This window comes from Patiria miniata, unplaced genomic scaffold (assembly GCF_015706575.1).
Source record: "Patiria miniata isolate m_02_andy unplaced genomic scaffold, ASM1570657v1 HiC_scaffold_9, whole genome shotgun sequence".
In the NCBI taxonomy this organism is placed as follows: domain Eukaryota; kingdom Metazoa; phylum Echinodermata; class Asteroidea; order Valvatida; family Asterinidae; genus Patiria; species Patiria miniata.
In genome coordinates this window covers 3,058,559-3,078,624 of record NW_024037076.1, presented here as the reverse complement: position 1 = coordinate 3,078,624, position 20,066 = coordinate 3,058,559, and the positions used below count along the sequence as shown (strand labels likewise).

Genomic DNA, 20,066 nt, shown 5'->3' with positions numbered 1-20,066 from the left:
AAGCCAATCTGATTGAAGTGCAACGTGGAAATAGGGCAAGCCCTCCTCCAACCTTCCCATATTAAGAAAGCAGGAAAAAACAGAAAATGCAACGACTGATCAGCTGACCGCGCTTTTTGATTCCCACCGTCAATTTGGTTGGATCCGCATGAGTTTTTTAATGCTTCGATTATCAATGCCATTCTGTGCATGTACAGTATATCAGAAAATACTTTAAATAGCTCACAAAATGCTCAAAAGTCTGTGACAAACCTAAAGTGATCGATGGTGCGATATAGCTAGCTGCTTGCGTCGGTTGGACAGTTTTAATTCGATTTTTGTTATTAATTGCCCTTTGCGTTCTTCGCATTCGTTTTCAGTTCATAATTCAATCAACTAGGTTGAGGTGTTTTCGGTACTATAATTTCCATGTCGAATACACGGGGCGTAAACTGTTCAGATAAATTTGTTGGTTCTGAAGTAAATTATTTTTGCAAGCCCCGCTTACTAGTTGATTTCCCACATTTTTTCCCCATCGGAGAATGCATTATGCGAGCATAATGCTTTTTTGGGTGTTACCGGAATAAACTTTGAACTCGATTGAAATTTTAACAAATAACCAGCAAGTTTTAGTGAGGTTCCTGCCTCCGGCGGTAACCAAATAGCTTCGGTTATCATACCACAAAAGATCGCATTCATTCATCCGTAACATCAGCACAAACCAAGTAAGATTTGAGGCTTTGCATGGTGAAGATACTAAATAATGAAAGGTTTGCGGAAACACCATGTGCGAATAATTTTTCAACTAAGAGAATGGTTCTGAAAAGAACCAGAGGTATAAACTCGACGTTCCGGTCAGTATGCTCTGACCGTCTTCAGGAGAGTGCCTAAACTGTTTAGGCACTCTCCTGAAGACGGTCAGAGCATACTGACCGGAACGTCGAGTTTATACCTCTGGTTCTTTTCAGAACCATTCTCTTAGTTGAGAAATTATTCGCACATGGTGTTTCCGCAAACCTTTCATTATCAGCACAAACCATTTTACAGGATTTACGACGCCAAGAGTGTAGGCGATTGAACTCCATGAGACAGTGTGCGAGGCCTTTGTGTTCCGTTTATGCATAGTGCCCCTCACGCGATGCCGAAACTTCGGAGTTATACGCGTCACGCGGCCGCTCAACGTATGCTAGTATTAATAGTCATCAAAAAAGCTATTTCTAAACAATATAGATCATAATTGTACCCCATGTTTATGATATGAATATTCATTTAGGATTATTACATGAACACTGAATATTCATGTGAAATGTATCATCCTGATATCCTCCGATCCTCCCTCAGTGATTGTAAAATGCCCGATATTGACCAGTATAAGGCATCATGAATATTTTCTTCTCACAACCCCCCCCCCCCCCCCCCCCACTTTACGTTCAACTGCATTTGCACCTGGCCTGATTTGCACTTCCGAGAACAAGTACAATAATTATAAAATAAATTGTAATGCTTAGCCTAGGCTATAGCGATTTCCATATCAGCAGCGTATATGGGGTACAGCTTTTGTTGTCGGGGGGGGGGGGGGGGCAACCGCACATCCGCGCCGAAATGTACACATGTTTTTCTCCGGACACTTGGCCTCCTTTAAATCAAAAAGCAGGGGGGGGGGGGGGGCTGGTTCCCATATTCCAAATGGGGGCGCTCTTCGAAACTGACCATTAATATGCATACTTTTCATTGTGATGGTTGTTGAGTGGGTTTTCTTTTGTGGAATTAATGTCAGAAAAACTCTAGAAAAATTTATTTAAATCTTTGGTGACAACAAAAATTGTCAAAAAAATCCGTCAGAAGGGGGAGGGGGGCAAAGTGCCCCCTGCTCCCCCGCTTGATACGCCACTGCATCGTATCAACAATACTCCTGTGTGGAGAGATAGAGGCAAAGTTGAATGTCTTGCCCAAGGGCAGGGTTCGAACCATCGTACATGAGTCAAACACGCTAACCACTTGACTATGGCATTTTAAATCAACAGTTGGCATTGCACATTTCCGTTTTGCTTGTGAACTCTTATACGATGCTGCTAATAATTCCTATGCCCTCTTCTTCCAAACTCACCCCTCCATCCGATGCGCATGCTCAACGATTCCAGATCTACCGTAATGGCTCGCTTCAGTCGCTTGTCCAAGCCTGTAAATTCTGTATTCTATACATAACAATGATACTCCAAATAAAACGTGAGATCGGCTCAGAAACACGGCGAAAAGTTCTCTCTGGGCGTATCTGGGTTATCCATTGAATTCGTTTCTAAAAGTTTCACCCCCTCACATACCAACAATGTGTTTGAAAAAAAAAAACAACCCAACAAATAAAATGCAAAACGCAAGCATAGCAATCATCCATGCATATCAATTGCATTGCTTACCACCGCGGCAGAGACCGAGACTGATGTGTTTGCACTTTCTTTGTCCCTTACCTCGTTTGGACATTTTTCTTTCCTTTTTTTCCTTTTTGGGCGTTTTGCTCATAGTTTTCGAATCAACTTTTATGAGATGAATATGAAAATAAGTAAGTACCGGTAGGCGTTGTGATTTCTCGTTAATAGAGGAGGCCCTCTTTTTTATTTAGAAACAAAAAGTTTTCTCTTCCGGTGTAGCCTGTTCCGAATACTTTCGATATTATTATTTAGTGCGCCCGCACCATCTTATCTATAGCCTCTACCGTCGATGTAGCTTGACCGATCTCTCGGGGTCTCAGAGCCAATATCCATGTGGACATGTCCACGGTTACGTACCTAATTGGTCCTTACATATCATGTCCTCATTATTCCAGCAAGAAAATGAGAAAAAAAGTCAAACACCAATAACAAAAAAAGCAGTGATTGATTTCTTCTTCGAAGTTTTTTGTAATGACGCCAGTATTATTGATGAAGGTGTTGAGCGTGTTGCCGTGTGCGTGGAACGACATTGAAGCTGAAAATCACAGTGCAATCTTTTCACTCGGGATTCGGATGGCTGACCGGTGGCTTTGGTGGAGACTACACCTCTAATTAGCAACAATTTAATCATGGACAAATACAGCGAACACATGAGCATCTTTGGTTCCACCCAATACAAGCGAAGAAATGGTGCTACCACTTTGCCTTTTGTAGGCCAATAAGATCCCCATACAATAAATGCACAGCATTGAAAGAATGGGGGATGCATTAACCAATCAACATGAAGCATTGGTAGGTAGTGACTTAAGCCACGCCCACTAACAGCCAGTTGGATTCGCTGAGATGAGTGACTTGGCACGAAGAAATGTCAATATACTAAGAAAGCCCTGTAGTGCCATCAAGTATATATTTGGCCAAGTTCGTTTTTATGAGTTATATATTTGGCCAAGTTCGTTTTTATGAGTTATATATTTGGCCAAGTTCGTTTTTATGAGTTATATATTTCGCCAAGTTCGTTTTTATGAGTTATATATTTGGCCAAGTTCGTTTTTATGAGTTATTTATTTGGCCAAGTTCGTTTTTATGAGTTATATATTTCGCAAGGTTCGTTTTTATGAGTTATGTATTTCGCCAAGTTCGTTTTTATGAGTTATATATTTGGCCAAGTTCGTTTTTATGAGTTATATATTTCGCAAGGTTCGTTTTTATGAGTTATATATTTCGCCAAGTTCGTTTTTATGAGTTATATATTTCGCAAGGTTCGTTTTTATGAGTTATATATTTCGCCAAGTTCGTTTTTATGAGTTATATATTTGGCCAAGTTCGTTTTTATGAGTTATATATTTCGCAAGGTTCGTTTTTATGAGTTATATATTTCCCAAAGTTCGTTTTTATGAGTTATATATTTGTCCAAGTTCGTTTTTATGAGATATATTTTACGGAATTACGGAGTTTTATGAAGTAACGGAGCCCCTAAAGGGACATCCAAAATTATTTTTTTATCTCGTGCGCACGAGATAATTATCACTGGCGCACGACATATATCACGTGCGCACGACATAATATCTCGTGCGCACGACATATATCTCGTGCGCACGACATATATCTCGTGCGCACGAGATAATTATAAGCATTAACGGAGCTTGCGCATGTCGTGTAACTCATGTAATGTAACTCATAAAAACGAACTTCGACAAAATGTATCTCATAAAAACGAGCTTCGACAAAATGTATCTCATAAAAACGAACTTGGCGAAATATATAACTCATAAAAACGAACTTGGCGAAATATATAACTCATAAAAACGAACTTGGCGAAATATATACGTGATGGCACTACAGGGCTTTCGTAATATACAGTTCATGTGACGTGAATGTATAAAACGTATACATGATACTAATTGATGACTCATCAGGTGTTGATTGAAGTCTTGGGATTTGACTTGACACTTGCAATTGAAGACTTGGGACTTGACTTGAGACTTGATGTTGAAGACTTTGTACTTGACTTGATACTTGGGGAGTCAGGTTGGTGTAGTGGTACTTTCCTCACCTTCCAGCGCTGTTACCCAGGTTCGAATCCCGCCTGGGCCAATATGTGGATTGGGTTTTCAGGCCCTATCTGATTCCGTGGGTTTTCCCCTGAATATCTTCTAGGCTGATCCTAGCACCTCTAAAACTGTAATTTCTTCTCATTGTCTTCTCTCTAAGTTGGTGTGATGTTTCCCCTGGGATGCTTTGCCAACCATAATAATAGTTATACAGATACAGATACTTGCTGTTGCATACTTGGGACTTGACTTGAGACTTGATGTTGAAGACTTGCTAAGAACTCTGGAAAGTGTCTTTTGTTTTCAGTCATTGTTCAACTCATCATTGAGAAAGAGAAAGGTTGTAGGAACAGTGCTGTTTTCTGGGTTTTTTTATGCATTCTCAGTTAAGTTTACTTGTTTGTTTGTTTCCCCATTACCGTGGGGCTGCAAATTTAAATGCAGACACTTAAAAATGAAGTGTGTTGCTAATATTGGCTTGGTTGTTTTGATAAATCTGTTGTGGCTTTTAATTCAAGGTCTTACCAAAATGAGATGATACCTAGCTCTCTGTCGCCTCTGATATAGTGTATTAAAGTGTAGTCTTGATCCAAAACTGGATTTGTTTTTTATTACTATTCTGGTCCATGGCAAGCGAGGTTGCTACCAACAAGATTAATCCAATCCAGTCTTGGCAATATTGGCAGTGCTGCCCTGGGAAATCAGAGCATACCTCACATGCATGCATTAGCTTGCATACAGCACGCGTGAGGTACCAATACACTCAGAATTTCCTTGGTAGCTTTGCCAGTGGTCTCTGTGCACAAGTACCCCATCAACGGCCAGAAAAGCGAACATATTCGAACGTTTTCGCGCACCAACAAGGCCTGACGCTCACGCGCAATATATTCTGTGGCTTGGCTTCTTTGTGCACATTCAGGATAAAAAAATTGTGCGCGAATTACAGTGCGCACACACAGTGTCCCATCCAAGAGTTTCTCAGAAGTGGTAAAAGCGCGCCCTCTTTTGTTTGATGAGCACCAGACTGGATTTGATTCATCTCGCTGATAGAGACCTCCACCGCCACAGCAATCTAAACATTTGTCAATATACAGCTGACTCCCGAGTCTCTTGATAATACCTAGTATGGTAATAACTCCGTAGGACCTAGCCAAAATGTTTATTACATATATATCAGAATGTTGTATTAAGAGGAATGTCGGTCCCATTCATTATACACATAAATGCACAGTCTTGAACAAGGCTTTATGTTTGCTGTAACTAAAATTTGTATTAACAGTGTTTGTTCTAACGAGAGTCGACTGTATTCCCAATCTTGTTATGCAGGTACCACAGAGCCATCTACTACTTGGTGCTTGTGTAACACAACTTCAGCCGCTGAAGCCACAACTTCAGCAGCTGCAAGCACTGAAGCCACAACTTCAGCCACTGGGGCTTCAGCCGCTGGGGCTTCAGCCGCTGAAAGCACAGAGTCAACCACTGAAGTCACAGCGACAACCACAGTCGCTGAAGCCACAACTTCAGCAGCTGCAAGCACAGAGTCAACCACTGAAGCCACAACTTCAGCCGCTGAAGCCACAACTTCAGCCGCTGAAGCCACAAGTTCAGCCACTGGGCCTTCAGCCGCTGGGGCTTCAGCCGCTGAAAGCACAGAGTCAACCACTGAAGTCACAGCAACAACCACAGTCGCTGAAGCCACAACTTCAGCCGCTGAAGGCACAGAGTCAACCACTGAAGTCACAGCATCAGCTGCTGAAGCCACAACTTCAGCTACTGATGGCACAGAGTCAACCACTGGAGTCCCACAGTCAACCACTGGAGTCCTCGAGTCAGCAACACCCATTTGGTGTCACTGTGGAAGTACGTCTGAGCCATCAGCATCAACTACTGAAGGTAATGCCAATTTCAATGTGGAAATGTAAAAGGAGAGATGATAAAGACATCTGTCAATCTGGCAGTATGCACTGATTAGGTCTAAGACCTTTTTATAGACTTCTTTAGGAACAGACTATTAATATGAAGGTGTCGATACTACATTTTGATTGGTTAATGCATCCCCAATACCAAAGTATCGAGGCTGCATTATCAATCAAAATGTAGTATTGGTGAGGTATTTTCGGGGTCGAGCAATCTAAATCTGATGTTATTTTAACGATTTAAGGCAAGACAGATGCCCAAAGGACCGCCATTTTGGCAAAATCCAAAATGGCCGCCACATATCACAGTTAAACAAATAACGAGCTAAAATCTTAAAAAATACCACCTTTAATGGGTTTTCGGGGTCACAGAATCTGAATCTGATGTCATTTTAATGATTCGAGGCAAGACAGATGCCCTAGGGGCCTCCATATTGGGAAAAAAAACAATATGGCCGCCACCCAGGTTGGAGGTACTCGTAGTTAAAACAATACAACTACATGGGTTTTGGCGGGTCGAAATATCTGATTCTGATGTTATTGTAATGATTTGAGGTCAAGTTTACCACTCGAGATCATTTTGGTTAAACCTGGTCTTTCTGGTGCGTCATTCCATAAAAAAAACCTCTTTCCTATTAGCTGTACATGTCGGAAAGTTCGACATCTCTACACATACCACAGAAACAATCTTAAATTGGAGCGAGAAAATTGTCCTAAGTTATTGTAAGGATGAAGGATGAACCGGCGCGTGTGGTGTGTGCCCGCCATGCTGAGGATGGGTGACGCTATCAACCAACAGTCGTTTCATTGTCTTCACCACCCAAGATGTTGATCACAGATAACCGAGGCTCAGGGCAACCTCTCACTTGGTGAATTCCAGTGATATGCCCAAACCGTAAATATCCATTTCTCGCATGAAACTCTGCAGTGAAGCAGGCTCATCAAGTTTGACCTCTCCGACACATCACTGACTCCAAAGCTACCTGACTCTTACATGATCCAGCTTCCCCCAAATTGAACTCATGTCTTTGCACCCAGACTTGACAAGCGAAGTTAGGCCATCCCTTGATGTGCGAGTTGACAAGGTCAAGAAAGGATGAGGCTTGGATGGCACATGTACCAGCTTGCTGCGCAACGCAGGCCTGCAGATGGTGACATCAACACCTGATTGGGATACAATTAACTCAGTGCTAGCAAACGAGTCAGCGAAGCCCCTTGCCGAAATCGGCATCTACGCCCTATGCCTACACAAGGACACATCCTCATCTTCAATGTTCAAGCACGTGATGGAACTGACGATGCGGGGCACTGAATTCCTCAATCCAGGCGAGACCGGCGTGTTTGGATCAGTCACTGTATGATATCATCAAGCTGCTCTCAAAAGTCAATACCACCGATTTTTTTTAGGAGAAGACAAGTTTGTACCTATGATGGGCGTGCAGCGTGCTGCATATTGAAGACATTCATCAATGTGATAGGGAAGCACCTGCCTCACTCTGGGCATGGAGGATGCATGGGAGGGCCACTGTCCTTTCTAAGGCTGAGGTCCTGACATTCGCTCACAGTCTAAACTTAATGAGCATCACATCAGCCGCATGAGGTACGCCCATTAAGTCTCTCTCACGTCACTTTACCTGGTCAAGCAGACCGCCTACTCAGAGCATTGTAAGAATGTAATGGGCACACCGGAGTAATTTGATATGCGACCCACTGAGCCTGAAGGATTGAGAGTCACTGCGATCACTTCTGAGATCATTTCAAGCTTGTTTTGGAGATCCTCGGCCTATTGGAGCTCTGGGTGGGCTTCAGAAGTGGTGAAAAGTACAGGGACACTAGTCCGTAGCATCTACTCCGATCTTGGTCCGACAAAGTCCTTGGCACCACCCCTCTTCCAAAGCCTAACATGGTGCGACACGACTTGCTTCACCATGTCATGCAGAGCAAGGGGTGTGGTGCAGCTGCAGGTGCCAAATGGGCCAGACATCGCTTCTTCTCTACTGGAAGCAGCTTGTCGGAAGCATCCCAGCTTCCTGCCGTGCTGTTTGAACATATAAAGCAACCGCTACTGCAGGCCACCTCGGTCCAGCAAGAAATTCCTGACTAATCATGGAGTGGGGCTGGCACAAAGATGGTACCAGTACATGGCAACCACTATGGACCACACTCTCAATGATGCTTCATACAAATTATGGAGAAATGTGCATAATTGGATGGTGGTGATGACCAGTACAGTTCAGTACAGTACAAAGTTGTATTACTCATGATTCTAGCTAGTGGCGGCCATTTTGGATTTTGCCAATATGGCTGTCCCTTGGGGCATCTGTCTTGCTCAAATCGTTAAAATAACATCAGATTCAGATTGCTCAACCCCGAAAATATTATTGGTATTATTTATGATTCTAGCTCGTTTAGTTTGATTGACCTCTGACCCGGTTGGCAGCCATATTAGATTTGCCAGTATGGCAGCCCCGTGGGGCGCCCGTCTTGGCGCCCGTCAAAAATCGAAAAAGTATGGTGTGGACAACATCTGTGCCGAATTTGGTACTTTTGGAAGAATCTGAACCAAACAGCCCCTATAACGAGCTAACATCCCTGACTATAAGTTAAAGCTCCACTGCAAGCGTGCCACGGCAAAAACGGCAAGAGGCCGCACAAATGTATTGCTGCGGCAGCTACACATAATTTTATGCCAAACTACAGGGTGAGTAACAAAAAGAAAAAAACAAAACCAAAATGTCGGGACCATTGTTTAAGGGAAGTTCAGCATATAGCATAAAATCTAGGATATGAAAGCCCAATTCAAAGTTTTGTTTTAGTACAAGAATCATTCATATCACTCATGTGCTTTTCAAGTTACGGAATTTTACAAAACCAGTTTTAAAGTTCTGTCCACGGATCACAAGAAGTTCAGTGTTCTTTCAGCAAAACGAAAACAAATCACATAGGGATGTGTGTGAATTGTTTCGATTTGCTGAAAGAACGGACACCTTTTTTGTGATCCTTGGACAGAACTTTAAAACGGTGGTTGTGTTTAAAATTCCGTAACTTAAAAAGTATACATGAGTGATTTGCATGATTCTTGTTTTAAAAGAAAGCTTATGAATTGGGCTTTTATATCCTAGAATTTGAAAGTGTTACATGCAGAACTTTGCTAAAACAATGGTCCCGACATTTGGGTTTCGCTTTTTTTGACTCACCCTGTATAAGCCTACCACATCTGTTTTTCATGTCTGTGCCACCCGCGGCAGATAAAAATGAGTCTTGATAATAATTTCAATAATTCTTGATTTCAACAAACATAGATTTTGTATTGGCCAATTTATTCGAACAATGTAGATGTTCATGAGTATATATTTGGATGAAAAGAATGTGTTTACTAGACCCGTAAATATGGCGTTTATACTGCCATGTTTGTCCGTGTACTTACCATTTTTATTATCAACCTTTTGACAGGAACGACCGATACTTCAGGATCAACCAGTGCTTCAGTAATCTGCAATTGTGGTGAGATATAAATTAACATACTTTTTAAATAAACAAAAGTAGATTAATATGGTAAGAGATAAAAGTCAGATATTGATGACAGATACATGTAAATTATCGTGTTTGTGAGAGATAAAATTTCATCATTGGTAAGATATGAATACAAATTGATTAAATAAAAAAAGTCAATTAAGATGGTGAGAGATAGTATTCACATATTGATGACAGATACCTGCGAACTCACATATTGGTGAGAGATACAATTCATATATTATTGAGAGATGAATTCACATTTTAAAAAAAAATAAAGTTACAAGATATGAGACTCAGGATAGTCAAACATGCGGAAAAGGACGGTATACTTGTAATATTTGAATATGGTTGCTCGGCAACAGGTTTCTCACTTGTAAGGAATGAAATGCTAGCTTCCCAAATAGAAGTCAACATTGTTAATTGCTCCTTTTTTCCCTGAACTGTCCTTGATGCATTATTACCAAGAAACCTACCGTATTATAAAAAAACGAATCTAATTTTCTCCAGGTTAGACCAGCATTGATCAGTTAATTTCAACAACTCACACAGCTTTGTTGTAGCTGTGCAGACATTATAATGATTGCATTGATGATAAGTCGGATTATATGAACTATACATGGTGACCCCAAAAATGCAAGCCTAAATCATTTGCCTTTAAAAAAAAACAAGAGAAGGCTGGATTCTTATGTCTTGGGTATGAGATTAACGCTGAGATATTTTTCTTTCAAATACCAAAAAAAAATCATGAAAATAGCACTTTGGTTTGCTGAGAAAATGCCAATTATGTACAAGTAGTCATTTTTCTATGCTGTACACAAGTACTTCTAACAGTGAAACATTTTACTGTAAGCCTACTGTGCAATTATCCTTCATTTGTGCAATTTCTTTAATATTTTTGCATACTTATGGTACTGAGAAGGTTTAAACTAAGACTAAAAGCGATGAGATACCTGTTGATGTGGAAAATTAATAGGTATTTCCATCAAATTTCTTTGTACTCTTGTCATATTATGGGACATGTTGTTTGAAAGGATTAGGACTTGCACAAAAAGGTACAGTGAAATCACTTACTCTGATAATTTCTTGTGTACAGGATGAAACATGACTATTCTCGGCAACCCAAAGTGCTATTTTCATAACTTTTGCAGTACTTGAAAGAAAAAGCTCTCAGCTTTTATCTGATACCCAAAACATAAAAATCCAATGTTCCCCCTTTTTTTTTTTTCTTTTTTTTTAAATGCAAACGTTTTAGGGTTGCATTGTTTGGGGGTCATTCTGTAAATGCAAAGCTCAATAATATTAATCTCCAGAATTGTACTGTTTCAAGTACTAGCTGAAATGGCATGTTGTATTTATTGGATAATTAAAGACAAAGGACACTATTATACAAAACTCAAGATTCTAAAAAATGCAATGTATTGTTTAAGCAAGGCAAAAGTAATATTGGGGTAATTCTATTGATTAGGGGTCCAAAGTGGGACATTGTATTAAAAGGGCCCGAAAACTTGTAGTTATTTAATTATGGTCAATCTGGCTTTTCATTTTATGAGATCTTGTATTTACTTCCATCATAACAACTTCTATCATTTGGAAAATTAAAAAATACCATAGGTGTCCCACTGGCACACCACAATTAATTTCTGTATAATATTCAGAAGACATGTGAAAACGATAAATCGAGCTACAGTGCCTATAGGACACTTATCAGTAATCTATGGATTCATTACTAGAAATAAACAACAGGGTAGTAAGTTTACAAAAGAGAAAAGGCACGAATAGTAACCCTAATAAACAGCAGATTTGAAGCAGTGAGGGTCTAGTTGAGAACCCCCAAATCCCCTCGCTGTATACATGTTAATACGAATGTACCAGTGGCATACAGATAATGATATCAAAAGTATGCTAAAATTAAGTGTAATAAAATAAAATAGGAATGAATTCAGAGTAAATTAGTTTAAATATTTGCCGGAATATATGATTCAAGCCTTCAGTAGATTTAATACTGTTTTTGACCTGCACTTTTTTTTTTGGACCCACAACCCGATGTGACCAGGCAATGCTTGATGGTCCGCCGTGTGACACGGGCAAAATACAGCTCTAATCCCGCTTCGCACAACGCGGCAACACGGGACATGCGTAGGCAGGCGTACGCAAAATCGCTGTTACCGCGTGCCAAACTATTCTGGCAATGGACCATTCGCGCATGGGCGTCATACAACATTTTCCCGTTTCGCCTCTGTACCCAACCTTTAAAAAGATTTTGCGACAAGGTACGCCAGGCTTGTCATCATTTCTTTTTTATACCACTGTGTTAATTCTGCAATTCGTGGATAAGTGTGTATCCTACTAGTCTGTATAAAATATAACCTATATAAAAAAAATCTTCTAAAAGTTACTTTCTATCAAAGTGATTATAGTTTTACGTGTGGTTTAAGTCACAACGGTAACATTGTCTACAGAAAGCGCGAGTTGTGAGTTCTTTTTTCATGCAAATGAATGCAAGTTTCTGATTATTAATTCCATGGATAATAGGAGTCAATATTCCTTTTTATATCGGGACACTTGTTTTTCTTTTTCTTTTTACAGCCATATTTTCTCGTGGTTAAAGGCAATAGTCAAAACAGCGGACAGACTGCTCAATTAAATTATTAGGTTCATGAGTCCAGATTGGCGATCATTCCTACGGAAGGAATTTTCGAAATGTACATGAGTCATCAAAAAATTAATATTCTCTGGTACTCAACGTACGCAGTGTCCGTATGGAAATCGAGAATGTATTGATCAAGAGTAACCTATTTTTTTTTTCAATTGGGGGGTGAGGGGGGAGGGGGGGTTTCCACTTTCTCTTAAGTGTAGATGTGCTTCTAAATTTTAGTATATATCTTGACATTTTTTCTCATTCTTTCTAAAAGCATGATTGTACTCGAATACTTATCCCCCAAAACTAACATGAACGTAGTTGCACATTGTAAATACGTATTTCTTGGTTTTGCATTTTAGACGAGACAACCTATACAGTACGGTTTTGCATAACTCACATTGATGGCATGAGTGCTACTTTTGTTGATGCCTACATGGATAACACTTCGGATGAGTACAAGAATTTAAGTTCCAGGGTCGTTAATGCGGTGAGTATCAAGACGGTTTGTTTTTGTTTAGAGTACGATAATGGGTCAAGTTAAACATACACAATTTACAATTAGCCTTATCTCCCCCATACAACTGATGATTGAGGAACAGTGTTTTAGACGTGCTATTTGTGTTTTTATAATATAATACCACGAAACTATTATTCCAAGAACTCTTTTTTGTCTAATTTATTTCAAGTACTTGTCAATTATGAGTAAAGCTCAATTTATTACCAGTTACTATTAAAGCTGCAAACTCTGGACGGGAATTTATTGTTTTACTTGAGCAAAATAGCAGGCCTCTAATTCTACGGATTTGGAACAACAGAGGTTTATAAGTTTGTAGAAAAAATAATTATCGTAACTGCAATTGAAAGTGGCACGCAAACGTCTGTGAGCAGCGCACAAATACTCAGTGCACATTTGAAGCTTTGTGTGCTAGGTCATGTGCTGGAGGACTGGTACATTTAGCTATATTACTATACCTCATACATATTCACGATCGAGAGCCGAACTGTCACTGGTCAACTCACCATCACATGCCAGATGTTATTTTTGCTGTTCACCAAGCACGCGCGCGTGGATTCACGGACAGGGTAAATACACATGCGTAGTAGACTGTCGCACAGGTTACCCATGCGACAGTCTACTACGCATGCGCTTTACAAAGCAATCGTGGAACTGTCGCACGGGTGTAGTACGCACGCGCCAACATCGAACAAAGCTACACACGAAGAGATGGTTGCATGGCGCGTTATTTTCCCGAGCTCAATGTTGCCGAACTAGAGAATATTGTATTGTAAACGAACAAAACTAGTGAAGTTGCACAATGGTCGCTCAGTTGTCTGCAAAAATAATGTGCCTGTGCAGCCAGCACGTACGGGTACATACAGAAACATGGTATGCAGTGCCTTTCACCCATACTGGACAATGGTATCGCCCTACATTGCACGTGCGTGCGTGTGCTCGTCATTTTTTCCATTGTTGCGTCATATTGAGCACGCGTGCTTTAGCTTTACATGACGTAAGCGATTCAAATGGTGTTGTTTTCACAGGTTGAACGCACACTCACGTCAAAGTTTGTGCCATGTTTGAAGTTCGACTGCAAAAAAAAGTGTGCCCATGCAGCCACCACGTACGTGTACATACGAAAACATGGTATGCAGTGCTATTCACCCATACTGGACAATGGTATCGCCCTACAATGCACGTGGGCGTGCCCGTCCTTTTTGCATTGTTTGCGTCATATTGAGCACGCGCGCTTTAGCTTAAACATGACGTAAACAATTGAAAAGAACGGCAGTGCGTGGTGTTATGTTCTAAGCTGCCACGTTTGCCTCAGAAAATGCTGCTTTTTTGCAGCTTTTTCGAGAACCGCTCATCCAAACCACTTCAAACTTGGCACTGCACATTCTGTTGTCCCGAACAATACACCCGCCGATTTATAATTTCATACGGCGCCCAGTTCTGGAGATAATCAAAATACAGACAGACAGACAGACAGAACGACAGACAGACAGACATTTATTGCGCGTACACGAGCGACATTTGGCAATTCTTGACTGGTGTGATTTGGTATGTGACGTTTTGAACACCCTAGGGTCGCATTGCACCCTCGGCTTTGCCTCGGGTGCTATGCGCCCCTATATGTCCATAAACACAACAATCATGACAATCTAACGGACGCTCACATTGCATGTCGCATGCTCGAAACAGCTGATTGTCTGCAACTTCTGCAAGTTCGCTGCGTTTTACATGTGAAACGCGTACGTACGTCACACACGGGGAGTGTGCTATTACTATACTTTTTAAAAACTAAACACGTGATCATTCTAGGCCAATGAAATTACAGTATTCAAGACAGAGGAATAACAAAACAAAATATACATCACAGTAATGGGCGCATATGGCCACGCTGCTGAACTAGTTATTAAAGATATAGTCCATCATTTGTAATTTGTGCATTTTGTTCGTTTGAAGCAACAAAAGTGTTAAAAATCTAATAAAGGATACTGAACAACTAACCTGATGAAGTTTCAGCTCAGCTTCAGCTGTATATTCCGAGAAAAATAGCATTCTAGGATCTCAATTTCAAATCATAAGTTGCTGAATCATGTTTTGAATTGTTTTGAATTGCAGCTTTAGGCGATGTCGTGCACTGATCCGACAAATTACATGTATAGCAACTGCGCGCGCCTGTGCGTCGTGCCAATGCTTGTGCGCACTGCGCTGAATAAAAAAACGAACTATTAATTTAAATTTTCCTAAGGTGCGTCTTAGACGCACCGTTGGAAAGGCCTTCTTTCGTTGATTACTTCAAAATGATAGATTGCCAGAAAGATTAATTTCATAGGGAGTTTAGTCAACTTACTATCTTTCAACCAAGTATGTTTTTCAACAATAATACGCCAGTTACTTTTTCGGATGGCTGCAAATGATGGACTATAGCTTTAACCTATCGCGGTAGAATCGCGTCAACGCAGCTTGTGAAGTATAATTGTCCAATTACATAATATACTCCAAGGGACGCGGAACGCTCAAACTCTGAGACATACAAAACTTAACGTACACAATTCTATAGGGTTGTCGAAGGGGTGTGGCTAACTCGCAAACGGCGATAGGTCAATTCTATATCTATGATTTCGCTTCACTATTATTCGTCGGTTCATATGCGTGACAACATCGCGAAGCTGCAATCGGCTGAATGAGACCGTGGTCCGGATGCTGATTCTGGGTGCAATTCAAAATAACTAGGCGACTTTTGAATCGAATCGAGATCCTAAAATATTGTTTTCTCAGAGTATTGAGCTAAAACTTTGTCGGGTTAGTTGTTAAGCACCCACCTTTAGATTTTGAGCCCCTTTGCTTCAACAAAACAAATGCACAAATGAAACAAATGATCTACTGTACTGTGAAGTTACAAAACATATTCCTAAAAAAATTTGGTGTGTTTAGAAGTATTGACCAAATTTACTGTGAACATTTACTTTCTCAAAGCATAGGTTTTTATATATATATATTTCGCACCATTTTTGCGACTTTGCCTACACTATAACAATAATTCGATATCATCTCTAATTTCCGATTTGTTTCCTCATTTGTAGTTCAGTGGTGAAAACATGATGGAAATTTGTCCCACCGACGAGGCACTCCCAAACACAGTTGAGTTCAGTAATGGAAGCGCGATTACAGTTTCTTTTGAAGTCAGAAGTTCAGTTTGTAACAAAATTGACCTGGCAGATTCACTGGCCTGTGTGTTCCTGGAAGTCAGGATCAAACTCTATGATGTTTATATAAATGGTAAGTGTAGACATTTGCGTGTGAAAACAGGCCTTTTGGTCTTCTCCCATCTTAATTATTTATGCCCCAATGGAAGTTGAATGTACATGTACCTGTACTTCTGTATAATAAAGCACTTTATATGGTTTCAATTTCTCACAACAAGAAAATAGCTGTTATACTGGACTCAAACTATACGACGTCAGAGACATCGTTAAGCCTTAGATAAATATTTTACTCTGGATAGCATTGACGAACATACCAGTTGCATTAAGGTTAAACTTAGAATGCAACGGTCAAAATAACAATGGGCAATATGAGACCCGACAAGTAGAGTTACCATGAGACATTCAAAGGTAAAATCCATGTAGCCTCAGGCAACTTGCGAGGCTATTGTTTGCCAATAGCTTTTAATTTGCATGCCGGCGACCTTTTACACTTCGCATAATTAACCCTTACGTGGTAGTCACCTGGCCGGCTTATATAAAGCTCAAATGTCTCAAAGGGGGAATCCTCCCCATCCCCTAAATGTGACACATCATTTGTATCCAGGACAACAACGTCGGGTCATCTATGTTCTATAACATGATCAGTCTGGATGTTGTAGTCCCAGAAATCATTCACCTCATTCATATCCAAAATCTGCTCTCACTACTTGTCCTTAACAGTGATTCCAGGCTTCCGACAAACATTTGAGTAAATCACCTTGGCAGCTTGTGCAGGTCTTTGTTTTTTTCCCCTTTGTATCAAGCTTAGTTAAAATGACGTTTTCAGTCAAAAACGTTTTTTTATGAGCCAGGTACAGAATAAGATACAATTCTTTCCTAAAAATACATCAATATATATTTCAGAGTTTTTTGTTTTAAATAGTTTTAAATAATTAAAAACAAATACTTTAAAAAAGATTCGGCATGATTTCCTTATCTTTTGTCTTCACATTGCTAAAGTGCGGTAAAACAAATCGCCATCAGTCTGAAAAGTAGCTACTTATTTTGTTGAAAAGAACAATTTTCCGTTCTCACATTAAAGTGCACATTACATTTAAAATGATGTGAAAACATCTTAATATGGCGGTGGATGATTGAGATAAAATGTTAAATAACAATCCAGTGATGGAGAGTTAATTTTAATTGTGTAATTATTGTACAGATACCCTCATCATAGCGAATGCCTTATGCCCAACCACCACTCCAAATTCAGCCACCACAGGTAAGTGATAATAAGCTGTTTCGAAACAGCTCTTGTTTTCGTTAAGATTACTATTTTTTTTGGTTTTTCCGCATAGTGGCGGAAAAGCCTTTCTTTTTGGTCTCATTTTTGGCTTTTTTGCAAATTTGCAAAAAAGCCTTTCTTTTTGTTCTGATTTTTGGCTTTTCCGTATAGAAGCGGAAAAGCGTTTCTTTTTGTTAAGATTTTTCTTTCTTCTTCTTCCTCTTCTTCTTTTTGTCGCCTAAACCCCATAGACTTTGTACACGTTTTTTCTCAACGCCACTTTTGGCATTAATCTTTGTCGTACATCATTCAAAGTCAGCATAGGCATAATCCTTTTAGCATAGTTGTGTCCCGAAGAGTGACGTCATCGTGACGTTATCGTAGGTCACGTGACGTCACGTTAAAGGTTAATAGATTAAATCTTTGGAAATCAGTATAAATCAGCCGTGAGAGACCCGAACTTGATGTTTGCAGGAATTGATAGAATAATCCAGGATCTTCATTTTTACCCCTCAGCCGAGAGGCTTGAGGGGTATTGTCATCGCCTAGGGCGTCCGTCCGTATGTATGTCAGTGTGTCCGTCCGGGCAGCTTAGTTTCCGGATGATAACTTGAGTTAGAAAGGTTCTTTGGGATTGTAACTTCAGTAGGGGGTTGCCCTTGGGAGTAGGCAAGTTGGGATTGGTTTTGGGGTCAAAGGTCAAGGTCACCATGGTGAGTTAAAGGTAAATGGTTTCCGGATGATAATTTGAGTTAGAAATGTTCTTTGGGGTTGTAACTTTAGGAGTAGGCAAGTTGGGATTGGTTTTGAGGTCAAAAGGTCAAAGGTCAAGGTCACCGTGGTGAGTTAAAGGTAAATGGTTTCCAGATGATAACTTGAGTTATAAATGAGATTTTGATGTCTAACTTTGGAAGGGGGTTGCCCTTGGGAATAGGCAAGTTGGGATTAGTTTTGGGGTCAAAAGGTCAAAGGTCAAGGTCACCGTGGTGAGTTAAATGTAAATGGTTTCCGGAAGATAACTTGAGTTAGAAATGAGATTTTGGTGTCTAACTTTGGTAGAGGGTTGCCCTTGGGAGTAGGCAAGTTGGGATTGGTTTTGGGGTCAAAAGGTCAAAGGCCAAGGTCACCATGGTGAGTTAAAGGTGAATGGTTTCCGGATGATAACTTGAGTTAGAAATGAGATTTTGATGTCTAATTTTGGTAGGGGGTTGCCCTTGGGAGTAGGCAAGTTGGGAGTGGTTTTGGGGTCAAAAGGTCAAAGGTCAAGGTCACTTTGGTGAGTTAAATGTAAATGGTTTCCGGATGATAACTTGAGTTAGAAATGAGATTTTGGTGTCTAATTTTGGAAGAGGGTTGCCCTTGGTAGTATGCAAGGTGGGATTAGTTTTGGGGTCAAAAGGTCAAAGGTCAAGGCCACCGTGGTGAGTTAAATGTAAATGGTTTCCGGATGATAACTTGAGTTAGAAATGAGATTTTGGTGTTTCACTTAGGTAGGGGGTTGCCCTTGGGTACAGGCAAGTTGGGATTGGTTTGGGGGTCAAAAGGTCAAAGGTCAAGGTCACCTTGGTGAGTTAAATGTAAATGGTTCCGAATGATAACTTGAGTTAGACATGAAATTTTGGGTCTATCTTCAGTAGGGGGTTTCCCATCGGTACAGGCATGTTGGGACTGGTTCTGGGGTCAAAGGTCAAGGTCACCATGTTGAGTTAATGGTTTCCGGATGATAACTTGACTCTGGCTGAGGGGTTTTAACAGCAACGCTGTTATTTTATCTTGTGTGAGCAAAATCACATGACCCTTTCTTCCGGTCTAAACCGGAAGTAACTCGAATTGCCTTATAATTTAAAATTGAAAAAAGATGCGAACTTGCTTGCAACGACGTTATAGTCTGTGTCTAGGTTGTACTTTACGAAAAAACACCGGTGACGTCATAACATGTTAGAGCGCCCTCTACGGGCAGGTTGAAAAAGTGTAAAATGAATTTTCAGTCGATGTCTGTGACGAAGTTTGCGGTAATCACTTCAAAATTGGTGTATATGATGACCTCAATGCAGACAACACCTGTGCGCGAAAAAAAATGATGACGTCATCGGACCGGAAGTTATAATGAAAAGACCTTTTTTCCTTTGCAAATTCCTGAAAAATCAAGCATGACAGTTTGTATTATTAATTTTTACTTTAATTGTCGGTTTAAGGGTAGGTCTAAAACATTTCAAATTTTCGTGGCAATAAGCGAAATTGGACACGCCTTGCGCACGCTTAAAATTTCAGGTTGACAATGCCTCTGCTTTAAAACATGCACAGAACGTCCACAATGTACGTACATGTACGTTGTACATACACACATACACAGTCAGCCCGCAGCGCACTTGTTGCTGAGGTCAAATCCCGACCTTTATCTTCAGGGCTTCGTCACAAATCGGCCACGAGATTAGACATGTTATTGTGAAATTTCGACAGCTCTGTTTTTATAAACTGTTAAACACCCCCCTTTGCCGTGTAAAAATATGGAGGGAAAAGAGAGTGCCAAAATAAGAAAATAAAGAAAGGGAGAGAATT

General features: G+C 40.4%; 1 protein-coding gene across 1 annotated transcript in view; it reads left to right on the top strand.

Annotated features, from left to right (window-relative positions):
- Window positions 1-20,066, top strand: part of LOC119720314 (platelet binding protein GspB-like) — a 29,131-nt gene that overhangs the window by 8,405 nt on the left and 660 nt on the right. The window contains exons 2-5 of the mRNA XM_038189955.1: window positions 5,783-6,349; window positions 12,889-13,016; window positions 16,121-16,316; window positions 17,445-17,504. Of these exons, the coding sequence (XP_038045883.1) occupies window positions 5,783-6,349; window positions 12,889-13,016; window positions 16,121-16,316; window positions 17,445-17,504 (951 nt within the window). The remainder of the gene's footprint in view (window positions 1-5,782; window positions 6,350-12,888; window positions 13,017-16,120; window positions 16,317-17,444; window positions 17,505-20,066) is intronic.